Source organism: Ammospiza nelsoni, chromosome 10, assembly GCF_027579445.1.
Source record: "Ammospiza nelsoni isolate bAmmNel1 chromosome 10, bAmmNel1.pri, whole genome shotgun sequence".
In the NCBI taxonomy this organism is placed as follows: domain Eukaryota; kingdom Metazoa; phylum Chordata; class Aves; order Passeriformes; family Passerellidae; genus Ammospiza; species Ammospiza nelsoni.
Window position 1 is genome coordinate 18,762,793 of NC_080642.1, and position 14,629 is coordinate 18,777,421.

At 54.5% G+C, this 14,629-nt stretch overlaps 3 protein-coding genes and 3 non-coding genes across 6 annotated transcripts; 2 read left to right on the forward strand and 4 right to left on the reverse strand.

The window, feature by feature from the left end:
- The first annotated feature begins 4,225 nt into the window (after positions 1-4,225).
- LOC132077316 (feather keratin Cos1-1/Cos1-3/Cos2-1-like) lies at positions 4,226-4,543 on the forward strand. The gene has a single exon (XM_059478880.1). It carries the CDS (start codon positions 4,226-4,228, stop codon positions 4,541-4,543), a length of 318 nt encoding a protein of 105 aa, XP_059334863.1.
- Positions 4,544-5,196: 653 nt separating this feature from the next.
- TRNAQ-CUG (transfer RNA glutamine (anticodon CUG)) lies at positions 5,197-5,268 on the reverse strand. Its single transcript has one exon. It is a non-coding gene; the product is annotated as a tRNA-Gln (tRNA).
- A 1,118-nt stretch (positions 5,269-6,386) lies between these two features.
- On the reverse strand, positions 6,387-6,458 carry TRNAM-CAU (transfer RNA methionine (anticodon CAU)). The gene has a single exon. It is a non-coding gene; the product is annotated as a tRNA-Met (tRNA).
- A 772-nt stretch (positions 6,459-7,230) lies between these two features.
- TRNAS-AGA (transfer RNA serine (anticodon AGA)) lies at positions 7,231-7,312 on the reverse strand. The gene has a single exon. It is a non-coding gene; the product is annotated as a tRNA-Ser (tRNA).
- Positions 7,313-9,315: 2,003 nt separating this feature from the next.
- On the reverse strand, positions 9,316-9,633 carry LOC132077317 (feather keratin Cos1-1/Cos1-3/Cos2-1-like). Its single transcript, XM_059478881.1, has one exon. It carries the CDS (start codon positions 9,631-9,633, stop codon positions 9,316-9,318), a length of 318 nt encoding a protein of 105 aa, XP_059334864.1.
- Positions 9,634-14,034: 4,401 nt separating this feature from the next.
- LOC132077318 (feather keratin Cos1-1/Cos1-3/Cos2-1-like) lies at positions 14,035-14,352 on the forward strand. Its single transcript, XM_059478882.1, has one exon. It carries the CDS (start codon positions 14,035-14,037, stop codon positions 14,350-14,352), a length of 318 nt encoding a protein of 105 aa, XP_059334865.1.
- The last annotated feature ends 277 nt before the right edge of the window (positions 14,353-14,629 follow it).

Below are 14,629 nucleotides of genomic sequence, written 5' to 3' on the forward strand. Positions count from 1 at the left end.
CTGCAGCAAGAGGAGGCAGCACAGTGGCTTTAAGGGCCCTGTGGAAAGACTGGTCACAGCCCATCTCCAGAGCAGACATGGCCGTGTCAGACAATGTCCTGGCGTGCACTGGCACATTTTGTTACACCAGGGCAGGTGCAAATTCTGCTGGGCACATCCCCCTGAGGCTGAGCCCCATTGATCCCCTTGTGCTGGAACAAAGCCCCCTCTTCCCAGCTGGCCCCAGCCCCCAGCATGGAAAGGCTGACGGCCCTCCAACAGTTCTGTGCCAGGGCCCAGCTGAGGCAGCCCAAGGATCAAGCCGGGCAGCCTCCATGAGAGCAGCTCAGCCCACAGGGAGGGATGGAGCGGGCTCAGGCTTACCTGGTTCCTCGAGGAAAGGGAGGCCAGAGACCAGGATGCAGAGCCTGCAGCAGAGCAGCCTTTTATGCTGGGTCCCAGAGCCCTGTGGGGCCACAAACATTCCTTGTTTGTGAAACATCCAAACTCCTGGGAGTGGCCACTTGCGAGGCCTCGCTGCTGATCAGGTCCCTGCCTCTTTCATCTCAGGCATTTCTCACACGTTTCACACCACCTGACTTGGAAATGATTAATGTGTGTCCCAGCTTCCTAAGGAATTTCATTTGGAGGCCCCAAGCCAATGTATGAGGTGAATTGAAACGTATTTTTTTAGTGTCTATAAGTTTCTGCCACTTCTTGACAGTTAACCATCTTCTTGATGGTTAATTGGGCTCCAGTTACAGTTAAATTCAGCCATGAATGGACACCTCAGCTCATCTCTCAGGAGCTTTCAGTGCAGACACTCAGGTTCATCCTGAGAGTCATTTCTTTCATGGGTTATCACAGATATACAGAAGACTGAGGGTCAGTTGAGGCACAAAGTCAACACTGCACAACCCCATGGTGACAAAGAGACCCAACTGTGCAGGAAGGTGGCAAAGTTCAGGGGCAAGGGAAGTCCATGTTCACCTGAAAGGATGTCCCCTGCAGGCCTGAGTGACAGCCATGGGGAACTTGCTTACAGTCACAGGCTGTGCCACGGCCTGATTTTGTGATCAAAGTGATGCTGTGTCCTTCCCTGAGACAGACCCACAGCCACACTGACCTGCTTTACTCAGCGTGCTCAACCCAGGGACAGAGACCTGGCTGCTGCCTTTGGGGAAAGGGCTGTGGGCAGGGAGCCCATGGCTGTTGTTTTCTGGCTCTGGGATGGGGTTTCCCATTCCCTGCATTTTACATTTCAAAGGGACACGGGATCAGTCTCCCAGAGCAGCAGAGCAGGTGTCATCATGATGTGGAAGAGCTGGGAAAATCCCTGAGCTCCAGGCAAACCTGAGTCACCCAGTGTGGACTTCAGTGGACTGGGTGCTGCAGACTCAGGCGCTCAAGGGATAACAGAGCTCACACCCTAAATGTTCTGCTGCCATGAAGGATATTTCCCCACCTTGTATTCTCAGTCATGGATCACCTGGTGCTTGTCTGCAATCTCCTGCATTTGCTGTCTCCCCTGGCAGGGTCTTTTGGGGCAGCTCAAGGACTGTACTGACTCAGAGTGCCCCACACCAACCCCAGCAGGTCTGTGTGGACCTCTGGATGTCTCGTGCACCTGTCAACTGCTCTGGGCAGATCACACAGCCCCAGTTGCTCAGCAGGCTCTGGGCCTTGTCCTGCTGACTTCTAAGCACAGACACAGCTTACAAAAGACATCAGTACCCCTGATACACCTCTCCCAATCCTGTCCCTTGTCCTCCCCCAGGGAACTCTGGCATTTCCATTCTTGCCACTTGTGATTGCTGCCTCTTGCCCTGTGACAGTGCAGCTCTCAGGAGAGTTTGGCTTCATTCTCTCCAGAACTGCCAGGAGGTGGTGGAGGCAGCAGCTCCATGCCCCCCTCCACCCCTGGCTCATCAGTGCAGACAGCCCCAGTGTCCTCTCCTGCTGGTCCTCCCCATTGAGGACCTGGGAGGCTCATCTGTAGGAGCCCTTTCCATCTCCTGGTGGCCTCCTGGGGGTGCAGGGCATCCCTGGAAGTGCTGCTCAGGAGACAGGCACCTGTCTGACAGTGGCAGTGTTCAGAGGACAATGGGACAAGGCCCACAGCTTCTGGTGGCAGCTGGGAAGTTTGTTGTTCTCAGAGAGGGAGAAGAGAACTTCCAGAGGTCTCTCCCAGTCTCCATGATCCTGGGTTGCCCTGCATCCCCTGGGCTCTTGAGCAGCCACCTAATGGCAATGCCTTGTGGAAAGTTGCAGCTGCAGCAGCACAGGATTACATGGATGTACAAGGTGGTCTGGCTGGCCCTAAAAGGTCTGGAAATGCCCCTGACAAAGGCAAAATACTTCATGGGAAACAGGCCATGTGCTGTGGTGTCCCTGGAATGCCTGAGTCCAGGGCACTGTGTGCACTCATTTCCACATCAGCATGATTCAGGTTTGCCTGAAGCTCATGGATTTTCCCAACTCTTCCACAGCACAATGACACCAACAAGCTCTTGGGAGACTGATCCAATATCCCTTTGAAGTGTGATATTGGGTGAATGGGCAAATGATGCCTGCCCCAGGAAAAGGAGCCATGAGCTTTGTGCTCCCGGCCCTCAGCCTCTGCCCCAAAGCTGCCATCCAGATCCTGACCTCAGGGCTGGACACACTGAGCAAAGTGGGTTAATTTGTGTTTGGGGAAAATGGGTCAATTTGTCTTTCAGGGAGAGATGTAGGCATGCCTTTGATCACCTTCCTACGTGTTGAATTCCTTGTTTTCTGGAGGATCACAACTTCCCAAGCTGAGGCCAGAGCTATGATTGTCAAATGCCAAGGTCAGGGCAATGCAAACCTGGACACAGCCTAGTAGGCCTTGAGTGGAATGAGAGCAGCCCTGTGGAGGGGGACCTGCAGGTTCTGGTGCTTGAAATACTGAACATGAACCTGCACTGCCAGCGAGCAGCCCAGTGCAAAAATCCAATCTTATTCTGGGCTGCATCCAGAGCAGTGTGGGCAGTAGGTTGAGGGAGGGGATTGTCCTGCTCTACTCGTCTCTCCTGACACCGTACCTGGGGTACTGCCTGCAGCCCTAGGACCCACAGCCTAAGAAACACACGGGCCTGCTGCAGTGGGTCCAGAGGAGCCACAAAGAGCACCAGGCAGCTGGAGCATCAGCCTGTGTGGACAGACTGAGAGGGTTGGGGCTGCAGAGCAAAGACAGGAGAGGGCTTCTAGGAGACATTCAGTTAAGAAAGGAAAGGATACCTGGCTGGGGTGTAGAGGGATGGGTCAAGGGCTACTAGTTAAATCTGAGAGCATAAGTATATTTAGATTAGATATTGGGAAGGAATCTTTTCCCCTAATAGGACTGATCTTCTAGAACAGGTTGTCCAGGGAAATTTATGAAGCCATTTTAGGGGGCTCGTGGTAGAATAATTTCAGGTCCATTCAATCCCAAAGAGATTCTCAGAGTCATCACAGGATTTTGGGTTGTACAAAGAGGAAGAACAACACCTGAGATGAAAGAGGCAGGGACCTGATCAGCAGCGAGGCCTCGCAAGTGGCCACTCCCAGGAGTTTGGGTGTTTCACAAACAAGGAATGTTTGTGGCCCCACAGGGCTCTGGGACCCAGCATAAAAGGCTGCTCTGCTGCAGGCTCTGCATCCTGGTCTCTGGCCTCCCTTTCCTCGAGGAACCAGGTAAGCCTGAGCCCGCTCCATCCCACCCTGTGGGCTGAGCTGCTCTCATGGAGGCTGCCCGGCTTGATCCTTGGGCTGCCTCAGCTGGGCCCTGGCACAGAACTGTTGGAGGGCCGTCAGCCTTTCCATGCTGGGGGCTGGGGCCAGCTGGGAAGAGGGGGTTTTGTTCCAGCACAAGGGGATCAATGGGGCTCAGCCTCAGGGGGATGTGCCCAGCAGAATTTGCACCTGCCCTGGTGTAACAAAATGTGCCAGTGCACGCCGGGACATTGTCTGACACGGCCATGTCTGCTCTGGAGATGGGCTGTGACCAGTCTTTCCACAGGGCCCTTAAAGCCACTGTGCTGCCTCCTCTTGCTGAAGTGGGGCGGCCTTTGCATGCCGTGCCACTCGCAGGGCAGCAGGAGGGTGGTGGGAGCTGTAGGCACAGAGTGTGTGTTGGAGACCAAATGTGTGCCTGGCGAGAGCTGAGGGACAGAGAGACAGAGTGATGCTGAGGCTGGGTGGTGCTCCCTGCTCTGTGTTGCAGCTTTGCCTCCCGCACCGAGAGATGTCTTGCTGCAGACCCTGTCCCCCACGGCCCTGCGGCCCCTGTGGCCCAACGCCCCTTGCCAGCAGCTGCACTGAGCCCTGCAATGCCCGCTGCGCTGACTCCACGGTGTACATCGAGCCTTCGCCGGTGGTGGTGACCCTGCCGGGCCCCATCCTCAGCTCCTTCCCTCAGAGCACAGCCGTGGGATCCTCTCTGTCAGCTGCTGTGGGCAGCTCCCTCAGCACCGCGGGGGTTCCCATCTCTTCTGGGGGCTCCCTTGGCCTGGGGGGCTCAGGCCTGTGTCTGCCTTTCTCCCGCTGCGGTCAGATCTGCTGAGGCCGGCGCATCATCCCCGTTCTCCTTGGCAGACGGGCCCATCTCTTGCCCTCCTTGGCCCCCCACACGTCTTCCTTGGTCTCTGTTCTGTGCCGCCGCTTTTGCTCCTTCTCATTAAAGCCTTTGTGCAGCATTGCTGGAGAGTCGTCGTCCTTTGTTCTCCTGCTCCCTCACCAACCCCCTGCTCTGCCAGGGGCATCCTTCCCTCTCCCATGGAAACAAATGGAAGCCCAATGATGGGGCACTGCCCAATGCTGGTGGAGCTCCTGGAATGGATTGCAAAGCAATAGAAAGCAATTGCCAGGGAAAAGAGGAAAAGGAGCAGCAGAGGAAAGCAAAAAAAAGGAGCAGTGGACAGGGATGGGCATAAATGTAATGGCAGACAGAGTGTCCTGCTGTTCCTGTGAGAATGGTCCAAACTGAAATCAGCTGCCCACAGCATGTATCCCCGTCTCCAGTTTTGGATGCATCCAAGGCAGGAGGCAGTGGTCCTAGAGCCGAACCCTGTGCCTGGCCCACTGGGAGTGGGTGTTGTGCAGCTCAGGTGCTGTGTGATGGATGAGAGAAGAGTGCAGAAGTGCAGCAGCAGCAGAGGTGAGGGGTGAGAGTGTTCGCATGCTGAGGGCAAGCATGCTGAGGCAACCAAAAGGCTCAGGTCCCACTGAGATTTGAACTCAGATCACTGGATTCAGAGTCCAGAGTGCTCACCATTACACCATAGGACCTCCTGCCCAGCTCACCTGGCGCCCCTGTGCTCAGCCTGCCTCAGCCTTATGGCCCCAGACAAGGCTGCCTGCCTCTCCACTGCTCTGCACATCTCACACCAACTGCAGCCTTCCTGCACGCCCCACACACACTCTCACATCACACCAACCTCCAGGCCAACAGCACCACAGCTCCCTCCAAGCCTAACATGGCCTCTCTTACAAGTGCCACGCTACAAAGCACCCAACATCTTCTCTTTCCCAAATGGCAACATGCCCTTTCTCACTCAGGCACACTTACCTGCCCAAGCTACACTCACACCGCACAAGCCCCCTTCCTTCTCTTCTCCAGACCAAGCCACTCCAGCTCCTTAAGGACTAGGGAGACGGAAACTTTGCCCTATCTCTACAAAAGCTCAACAAAGACCCTCTGCTGAACCCAGCAAAGGGGCTGGAGCAGCAAGGACAAAGGACAGCTGACACACCAAGGGCAGAGCAATGACTGACCTCCAGCTCCTGTGAGGGAGAAGTTTGCTCACTGCCTATGCTGCACAGCCAGGAGGACAGAACCTCTCTGGAACTCTTCTCACTCACAACGAACTTGACTCGAAGGCATCCCAGGCGGACCCAAGTCCAAATGCCTGCTCAAAGCATGGCTGGAGATAAAGAAAGGACAAGGCAACAAAGTGCCTCAGCCCCATTGCAACCCTAGCCTGATGCACAGGTGTGGAAAAGCACAAAGTTCTCTGCCCACCTGGCTGCAGAGGCTTACCACTCTCTGGGAGTCTGTGCAGGATCCAGGGCAGCCCTTGCATTTCTGCATTTGGCTTTTGCCAAGGCTGATCTGGCTAAAAGCCAGTGTACGCCTGCTGGGCTGGAGGTGCCCAGGGTCCTGGGCAGCATCCTGGCTGAGGGGAGCATGACCAGTAGCTCAGCTGCTCTGTGGGATAAGAACATGTGAGGGGAAAGGGGCCGTGGTCTTCGGGAACAGGAGAGGCCAGGTGCTCTTATACAAGTTTTATCATTGTTACTCAAAGGACATAGAGGGAAGAGGATGGCTATGGCCAGCCTCGCCCTAAAACCTGTGGCCAAGCAGGCTCAACGTTGTTGGGCAAAGCAGCCTGAGTGTAAAAACACCTTAGCAGAGGATGGTTTCGATCCATCGACCTCTGGGTTATGGGCCCAGCACGCTCCCGCTGCGCCACTCTGCTCCTCCTCAGCCCTACCTGCCATTGCCCCCACTGCAGCCTCATGCTGCCCGCCACTGCTGCCCCTCACTCCTGCCCTTCCTCTCTCATCCGCCTCCCCCACCCCACTGAATACACACCCTGACCATTCACCTCCCTTCAGCCTGCGCTACGCTCCTCCAGTGCCTGCCCTTGCCCTTCTCACACACTTTCCACACACAGCCTTGCACACTCACTGCCCCTTCCACACCCACCCTGACCCTGCACCTGCTCAACCCACCCTGCACACATCCTGCAGCCTGGCCATCCATCAGCCCACCTGAAATCCACAAACATCCTCACACCTGCAGCCCTCACCACAAATACACCTGTGCTCCCAGCACGCTGCACCACTGCTCCTGCCTGGCACTTCAGATCTTTTATGGCCAACGACAGACATAGGTCGCCTTTGCTTGGAACTGCCAGCAGAAACAATTCTCCTCTTTTTGCTCCGCAAATTCTGCCTTTTCAGCTCAATGCTGCTCATGGGTACTCTGAAGCAAAAGTTCCGAATTCTGGTCACTTTGTGCCAAGCAGTTTGTCAAGCTGAGAGTCCTTGCATTTAACACTTGGTGCCACTGGGAGGGGATGAAATGCTCAGTTCCAGGTGCCATCTGCATATCGCCTTCCCTTTTCCATTGTTGGGGCTGCAAGTGCAGGAGCCCTGGGGCAGCTGCAGCTGCTGTCCATGGCACCCACCTGTGGGTGCTGCCTGTGCCCCTGGTCAGATGCCCGCAGCCCAAAAGGGGATCGTGCCCGTAGTTGGCAGGATTCGAACCTGCGCGGGGAAACCCCAATGGATTTCTAGTCCATCGCCTTCACCACTCGGCCACAACTACCTGCTCCAGCCCTGCCCTGCTCATCACCTGCCCTGGGCCAACACACCCACACCCACGCACTTCTGCACAAGGCTCCTCTCAACAAACACTGCTGCACATGCCTGAAAAATCACTCCCAGCACCAAAAAGGCCAGCACCAAAAAACACTTTGCATATTAAACAAATATCAACAACAAACTGCCTGGGCAACATTCACTCTCCTACTTACAGGACACTTAAGGTACAACAACATAAAACAACCAACAACAAAAACAAACAAAATCCAACCAATCAAAACAGAAATCAACTAACAACTATTGAAAAAAGGGTGTTGTGTGTGTTTCTGTGTTTATGTGTATGAGTATCTGTGTGTGTGTGTGCGTGTGTGTGTGACAAAAGACAGTGAGGATAAGGATATAAGCAAACACAGCCTAAAAGATTGACAGCACTCACACCTAACAGTGTTTTAACTTAACTTTTACCTGAAACCCAACTAATATCATACCCTTTAAATCTGACTGTGGAAAAGCACTTCATAGCATTGAACCTCACTTACAACTTCAAAGTTATACTTAGCAACTTAGCAGAAACAACACTAAGCAACATTTAGGTAAGTCTATATCTGGAATTTAACCTTCCTGACAGGCCTAACTTACCTAGATCTCCAAGGTACTTAAACATCCAAGGAAGCAGTATTTCTCCCAGATTTGCTATAGCAAATATATGCAGATGTGCATGCACAAAGGCGTGAAGGGTCGGTACAATCAACGTACCTGTGAAAAACTCCCCTCAGGGGTCAGTGAAACACTCACTTTGGATGCCTTTGCATCTCCCCAAGGGGGAAGGGTCAGGCCTCAAGGAGTGAGGGTATCAGCCTGGGACTCGTCCTTCTTGGGCAATCCTCCAAGTACAGCAACCCTGAGAGTTCACAGGCTGTGAGAGCCGTCCCACTCAGGGCCATTGCTGGTGACAGCCTGCTGCGGGCCAGGAGAGCTCAAATGGTCTCATTTTGGGCCACTCTTCATAGGGTTGTAAGAGAGTGACCTTTACTCGTATCAGGGTTTCATCCTGGCCACAGTTTTTTGTCGGCACTTTCTTTGAAATTGTGAAACAGATATGTTGTAGCATTCAGGATTGAAAAATATTTTCCTAGACTGGTAATTTTTGAGGGGAATTTTCAATAGGTGTATTTACAAACCTAAATACAGAGTGAGTGACAGTGTGTTTGTGTCTGTGTGTCAGTGTGTGAGAGAGAATAGATAATGGAATCAATATTCTCAATGTGAATTTGAAATTAAGTCCTTGCTGTGACTGTTGGTCAACTGCTAAAAAATTTTGCATCCTTCTAATTTCGTATCCATATACTTTCCATACTGTACAATTCTCAATATACAGTCTCCCTATAAAACATTAAATATTTCAAATTAATATTCCATTTCTGCTACATCCATTTAGTTAGTAACAGAGTGAACATGCCTGAAAAATTCTGTTGAAGCCGCACTGCTGACATCCAGGCATGAAAAGCAGAGTTTTACTCCTTTCCAGCCCATAATCCTGTATTTACACCATTGATACATCCCAACGTCACTAATGGAAGAGAGAAGACTGATTTTGCTATGCTTTTGTGAAGAAGCTTTGACAGGAGTGACATGTCACTCAAAATATCTGAAATAATTCTCACAAGGAACAAATTGGCACCGGGCCCATAAGGGCTGTGGTCTTCAGGTTCCAGACTCAAGCTCAGTAACTGAGGTTTGGTGCTCTGGTGTAATTTCTGGGAGTTCTTAGTGCAGCTGCCGGTAAGCTCAGGACAGCAGCCAGTGCTCACCCTGGTATAGTAGGGGGTAGGTGAGGGAGGGGGAGAACAAAGGACCACGACTCTCCAGCAATGCTGCACAAAGGCTTTAATGAGAAGAAGCAAAAGCGGCGGCACAGAACAGAGACCAAGGAAGACGTGTGGGGGGGGCCAGGGAGGGCAAGAGATGGGCCCGTCTGCCAAGGAGAACGGGGATGATGCGCCGGCCTCAGCAGATCTGACCGCAGCGGGAGAAAGGCAGACACAGGCCTGAGCCCCCCAGGCCAAGGGAGCCCCCAGAAGAGATGGGAACCCCCGCGGTGCTGAGGGAGCTGCCCACAGCAGCTGACAGAGAGGATCCCACGGCTGTGCTCTGAGGGAAGGAGCTGAGGATGGGGCCCGGCAGGGTCACCACCACCGGCGAAGGCTCGATGTACACCGTGGAGTCAGCGCAGCGGGCATTGCAGGGCTCAGTGCAGCTGCTGGCAAGGGGCGTTGGGCCACAGGGGCCGCAGGGCCGTGGGGGACAGGGTCTGCAGCAAGACATCTTTCGGTGCGGGAGGCAAAGCTGCAACACAGAGCAGGGAGCACCACCCAGCCTCAGCATCACTCTGTCTCTCTGTCCCTCAGCTCTCGCCAGGCACACATTTGGTCTCCAACACACACTCTGTGCCTACAGCTCCCACCACCCTCCTGCTGCCCTGCGAGTGGCACGGCACGCGAAGGCCGCCCCACTGCAGCAAGAGGAGGCAGCACAGTGGCTTTAAGGGCCCTGTGGAAAGACTGGTCACAGCCCATCTCCAGAGCAGACATGGCTGTGTCAGACAATGTCCCGGCGTGCACTGGCACATTTTGTTACACCAGGGCAGGTGCAAATTCTGCTGGGCACATCCCCCTGAGGCTGAGCCCCATTGATCCCCTTGTGCTGGAACAAAACCCCCCCTTCCCAGCTGGCCCCAGCCCCCAGCATGGAAAGGCTGACGGCCCTCCAACAGTTCTGTGCCAGGGCCCAGCTGAGGCAGCCCAAGGATCAAGCCGGGCAGCCTCCATGAGAGCAGCTCAGCCCACAGGGAGGGATGGAGTGGGCTCAGGCTTACCTGGTTCCTCGAGGAAAGGGAGGCCAGAGACCAGGATGCAGAGCCTGCAGCAGAGCAGCCTTTTATGCTGGGTCCCAGAGCCCTGTGGGGCCACAAACATTCCTTGTTTGTGAAACATCCAAACTCCTGGGAGTGGCCACTTGCAAGGCCTTGCTGCTGATCAGGTCCCTGCCTCTTTCATCTCAGGTGTTTTTCTTCCTCTTTGTAGAACCCAAAATCTTGTGATGACTCTTAGAATCATTTCGAGATGGGATGGGATGCAACTTAAAATCATCTACCCCGAGCCCCCTGAAACAGCTTCTACTATTTCCCTGGAAAACCTGTTCCAGTGTATCGGTCATCTCCAAGAAAAAGATTCCTTCCCAATATCTAATCTAAATACACCTGCTTTCAGTTTTTTACTGCTAGCACTTGACCCATGACGACACACTCCAGCCAGGTGTTCTTTCCTTTCTTAACTGAATGTCTCCTAGAAGCCCTCTCCTGTCTTTGCTCTGCAGCCCCAACCCTCTCAGTCTGTCCGCACAGGCTGATGCTCCAGCTGCCTGGTGCTCTTTGTGGCTCCTCTGGACCCACTGCAGCAGGCCCGTGTGTTTCTTAGGCTGTGGGTCCTAGGGCTGCAGGCAGTACCCCAGGTACGGTGTCAGGAGAGACGAGTAGAGCAGGACAATCCCCTCCCTCAACCTACTGCCCACACTGCTCTGGATGCAGCCCAGAATAAGATTGGATTTTTGCACTGGGCTGCTCGCTGGCAGTGCAGGTTCATGTTCAGTATTTCAAGCACCAGAACCTGCAGGTCCCCCTCCACAGGGCTGCTCTCATTCCACTCAAGGCCTACTAGGCTGTGTCCAGGTTTGGGATTGCCCTGACCTTGGCATTTGACAATCATAGCTCTGGCCTCAGCTTGAGAAGTTGTGATCCTCCAGAAAACAAGGAATTCAACACGTAGGAAGGTGATCAAAGGCATGCCTACATCCCTCCCTGAAAGACAAATTGACCCATTTTCCCCAAACACAAATTAACCCACTTTGCTCAGTGTGTCCAGCCCTGAGGTCAGGATCTGGATGGCAGCTTTGAGGCAGAGGCTGAGGGCCGGGAGCACAAAGCTCATGGCTCCTTTTCCTGGGGCAGGCATCATTTGCCCATTCACCCAATATCACACTTCAAAGGGATATTGGATCAGTCTCCCAAGAGCTTGTTGGTGTCATTGTGCTGTGGAAGAGTTGGGAAAATCCATGAGCTTCAGGCAAACCTGAATCATGCTGATGTGGAAATGAGTGCACACAGTGCCCTGGACTCAGGCATTCCAGGGACACCACAGCACATGGCCTGTTTCCCATGAAGTATTTTGCCTTTGTCAGGGGCATTTCCAGACCTTTTAGGGCCAGCCAGACCACCTTGTACATCCATGTAATCCTGTGCTGCTGCAGCTGCAACTTTCCACAAGGCATTGCCATTAGGTGGCTGCTCAAGAGCCCAGGGGATGCAGGGCAACCCAGGATCATGGAGACTGGGAGAGACCTCTGGAAGTTCTCTTCTCCCTCTCTGAGAACAACAAACTTCCCAGCTGCCACCAGAAGCTGTGGGCCTTGTCCCATTGTCCTCTGAACACTGCCACTGTCAGACAGGTGCCTGTCTCCTGAGCAGCACTTCCAGGGATGCCCCGCACCCCCAGGAGGCCACCAGGAGATGGAAAGGGCTCCTACAGATGAGCCTCCCAGGTCCTCGATGGGGAGGACCAACAGGAGAGGACACGGGCTGTCTGCACTGATGAGCCAGGGGTGGAGGGGGGCATGGAGCTGCTGCCTCCACCACCTCCTGGCAGTTCTGGAGAGAATGAAGCCAAACTCTCCTGAGAGCTGCACTGTCACAGGGCAAGAGGCAGCAATCACAAGTGGCAAGAAAGGAAATGCCAGAGTTCCCTGGGGGAGGACAAGGGACAGGATTGGGAGAGCTGTACCAGGGGTAGTGACCTTGTTTGTAAGCTGTGTCTGTGCTTAGAAGTCAGCAGGACAAGGCCCAGAGCCTGTTGAGGAACTGGGCTGTGTTATGTGCCCAGAGCAGTTGACAGGTGCACGAGACATCCAGAGGTCCACACAGACCTGCTGGGGTTGGTGTGGGGTACGCTCAGTCACTGCAGTCCTTGAGCTGCCCCAAAAGACCCTGCCAGGGGAGACAGCAAATGCAGGAGATTGCAGACAAGCACCAGGTGATCCATGACTGAGAATACAAGGTGGGGAAATATCCTTCATGGCAGCAGAACATTTAGGGTGTGAGCTCTGTTATCCCTTGAGCGCCTGAGTCTGCAGCACCCAGTCCACTGAAGTCCACACTGGGTGACTCAGGTTTGCCTGGAGCTCAGGGATTTTCCCAGCTCTTCCACATCATGATGACACCTGCTCTGCTGCTCTGGGAGACTGATCCCGTGTCCCTTTGAAATGTAAAATGCAGGGAATGGGAAACCCCATCCCAGAGCCAGAAAACAACAGCCACGGGCTCCCTGCCCTCAGCCCTTTCCCCAAAGGCAGCAGCCAGGTCTCTGTCCCTGGGTTGAGCACGCTGAGTAAAGCAGGTCAGTGTGGCTGTGGGTCTGTCTCAGGGAAGGACACAGCATCACTTTGATCACAAAACCAGGCCGTGGCACAGCCTGTGACTGTAAGCAAGTTCCCCATGGCTGTCACTCAGGCCTGCAGGGGACATCCTTTCAGGTGAACATGGACTTCCCTTGCCCCTGAACTTTGCCACCTTCCTGCACAGTTGGGTCTCTTTGTCACCATGGGGTTGTGCAGTGTTGACTTTGTGCCTCAACTGACCCTCAGTCTTCTGTATGTCTGTGATGACCCATGGAAGAAATGACTCTCAGGATGAGCCTGAGTGTCTGCACTGAAAGCCCCTGAGAGATGAGCTGAGGAGTCACTTCATGGCTGAATTTAACTGTAACCTGAGCACAATTAACCATCAATTAGAACAAGTGACAGAAACTTATAGACACTGAGCAAATACATTTCAATTCACATTATATACTGGCTTGGGACCTCCAAATGGAGTTGCCTTAGGAAGCTGGGACACACATTAATCATTTCCAAGTTGGGTGCTGTGAAACTGGTGAAAAATGCCTGAGATGAAAGAGGAAGGGACCTGATCAGCAGCAAGGCCTCGCAAGTGGCCACTCCCAGGAGTTTGGATGTTTCATAAACAAGGAATGTTTGTGGGCCCACAGGGCTCTGGGACCCAGCATAAAAGGCTGCTCTGCTGCAGGCTCTGCATCCTGGTCTCTGGCCTCCCTTTCCTCGAGGAACCAGGTAAGCCTGAGCCCGCTCCATCCCTCCCTGTGGGCTGAGCTGCTCTCATGGAGGCTGCCCGGCTTGATCCTTGGGCTGCCTCAGCTGGGCCCTGGCACAGAACTGTTGGAGGGCCGTCAGCCTTTCCATGCTGGGGGCTGGGGCCAGCTGGGAAGAGGGGGTTTTGTTCCAGCACAAGGGGATCAATGGGGCTCAGCCTCAGGGGGATGTGCCCAGCAGAATTTGCACCTGCCCTGGTGTAACAAAATGTGCCAGTGCACGCCGGGACATTGTCTGACACGGCCATGTCTGCTCTGGAGATGGGCTGTGACCAGTCTTTCCACAGGGCCCTTAAAGCCACTGTGCTGCCTCCTCTTGCTGAAGTGGGGCAGCCTTCGCGTGCCGTGCCACTCGCAGGGCAGCAGGAGGGTGGTGGGAGCTGTAGGCACAGAGTGTGTGTTGGAGACCAAATGTGTGCCTGGCGAGAGCTGAGGGACAGAGAGACAGAGTGATGCTGAGGCTGGGTGGTGCTCCCTGCTCTGTGTTGCAGCTTTGCCTCCCGCACCGAAGATGTCTTGCTGCAGACCCTGTCCCCCACGGCCCTGCGGCCCCTGTGGCCCAACGCCCCTTGCCAGCAGCTGCACTGAGCCCTGCAATGCCCGCTGCGCTGACTCCACGGTGTACATCGAGCCTTCGCCGGTGGTGGTGACCCTGCCGGGCCCCATCCTCAGCTCCTTCCCTCAGAGCACAGCCGTGGGATCCTCTCTGTCAGCTGCTGTGGGCAGCTCCCTCAGCACCGCGGGGGTTCCCATCTCTTCTGGGGGCTCCCTTGGCCTGGGGGGCTCAGGCCTGTGTCTGCCTTTCTCCCGCTGCGGTCAGATCTGCTGAGGCCGGCGCATCATCCCCGTTCTCCTTGGCAGACGGGCCCATCTCTTGCCCTCCTTGGCCCCCCACACGTCTTCCTTGGTCTCTGTTCTGTGCCGCCGCTTTTGCTTCTTCTCATTAAAGCCTTTGTGCAGCATTGCTGGAGAGTCGTCGTCTTTGTTCTCCTGCTCCCTCACCAACCCCCTGCTCTGCCAGAGTGAGCACTGGCTGCTGTCCTGAGCTTACCAGCAGCTGCACTAAGAACTCCCAGAAATTACACCAGAGCACCAAACCTCAGTCA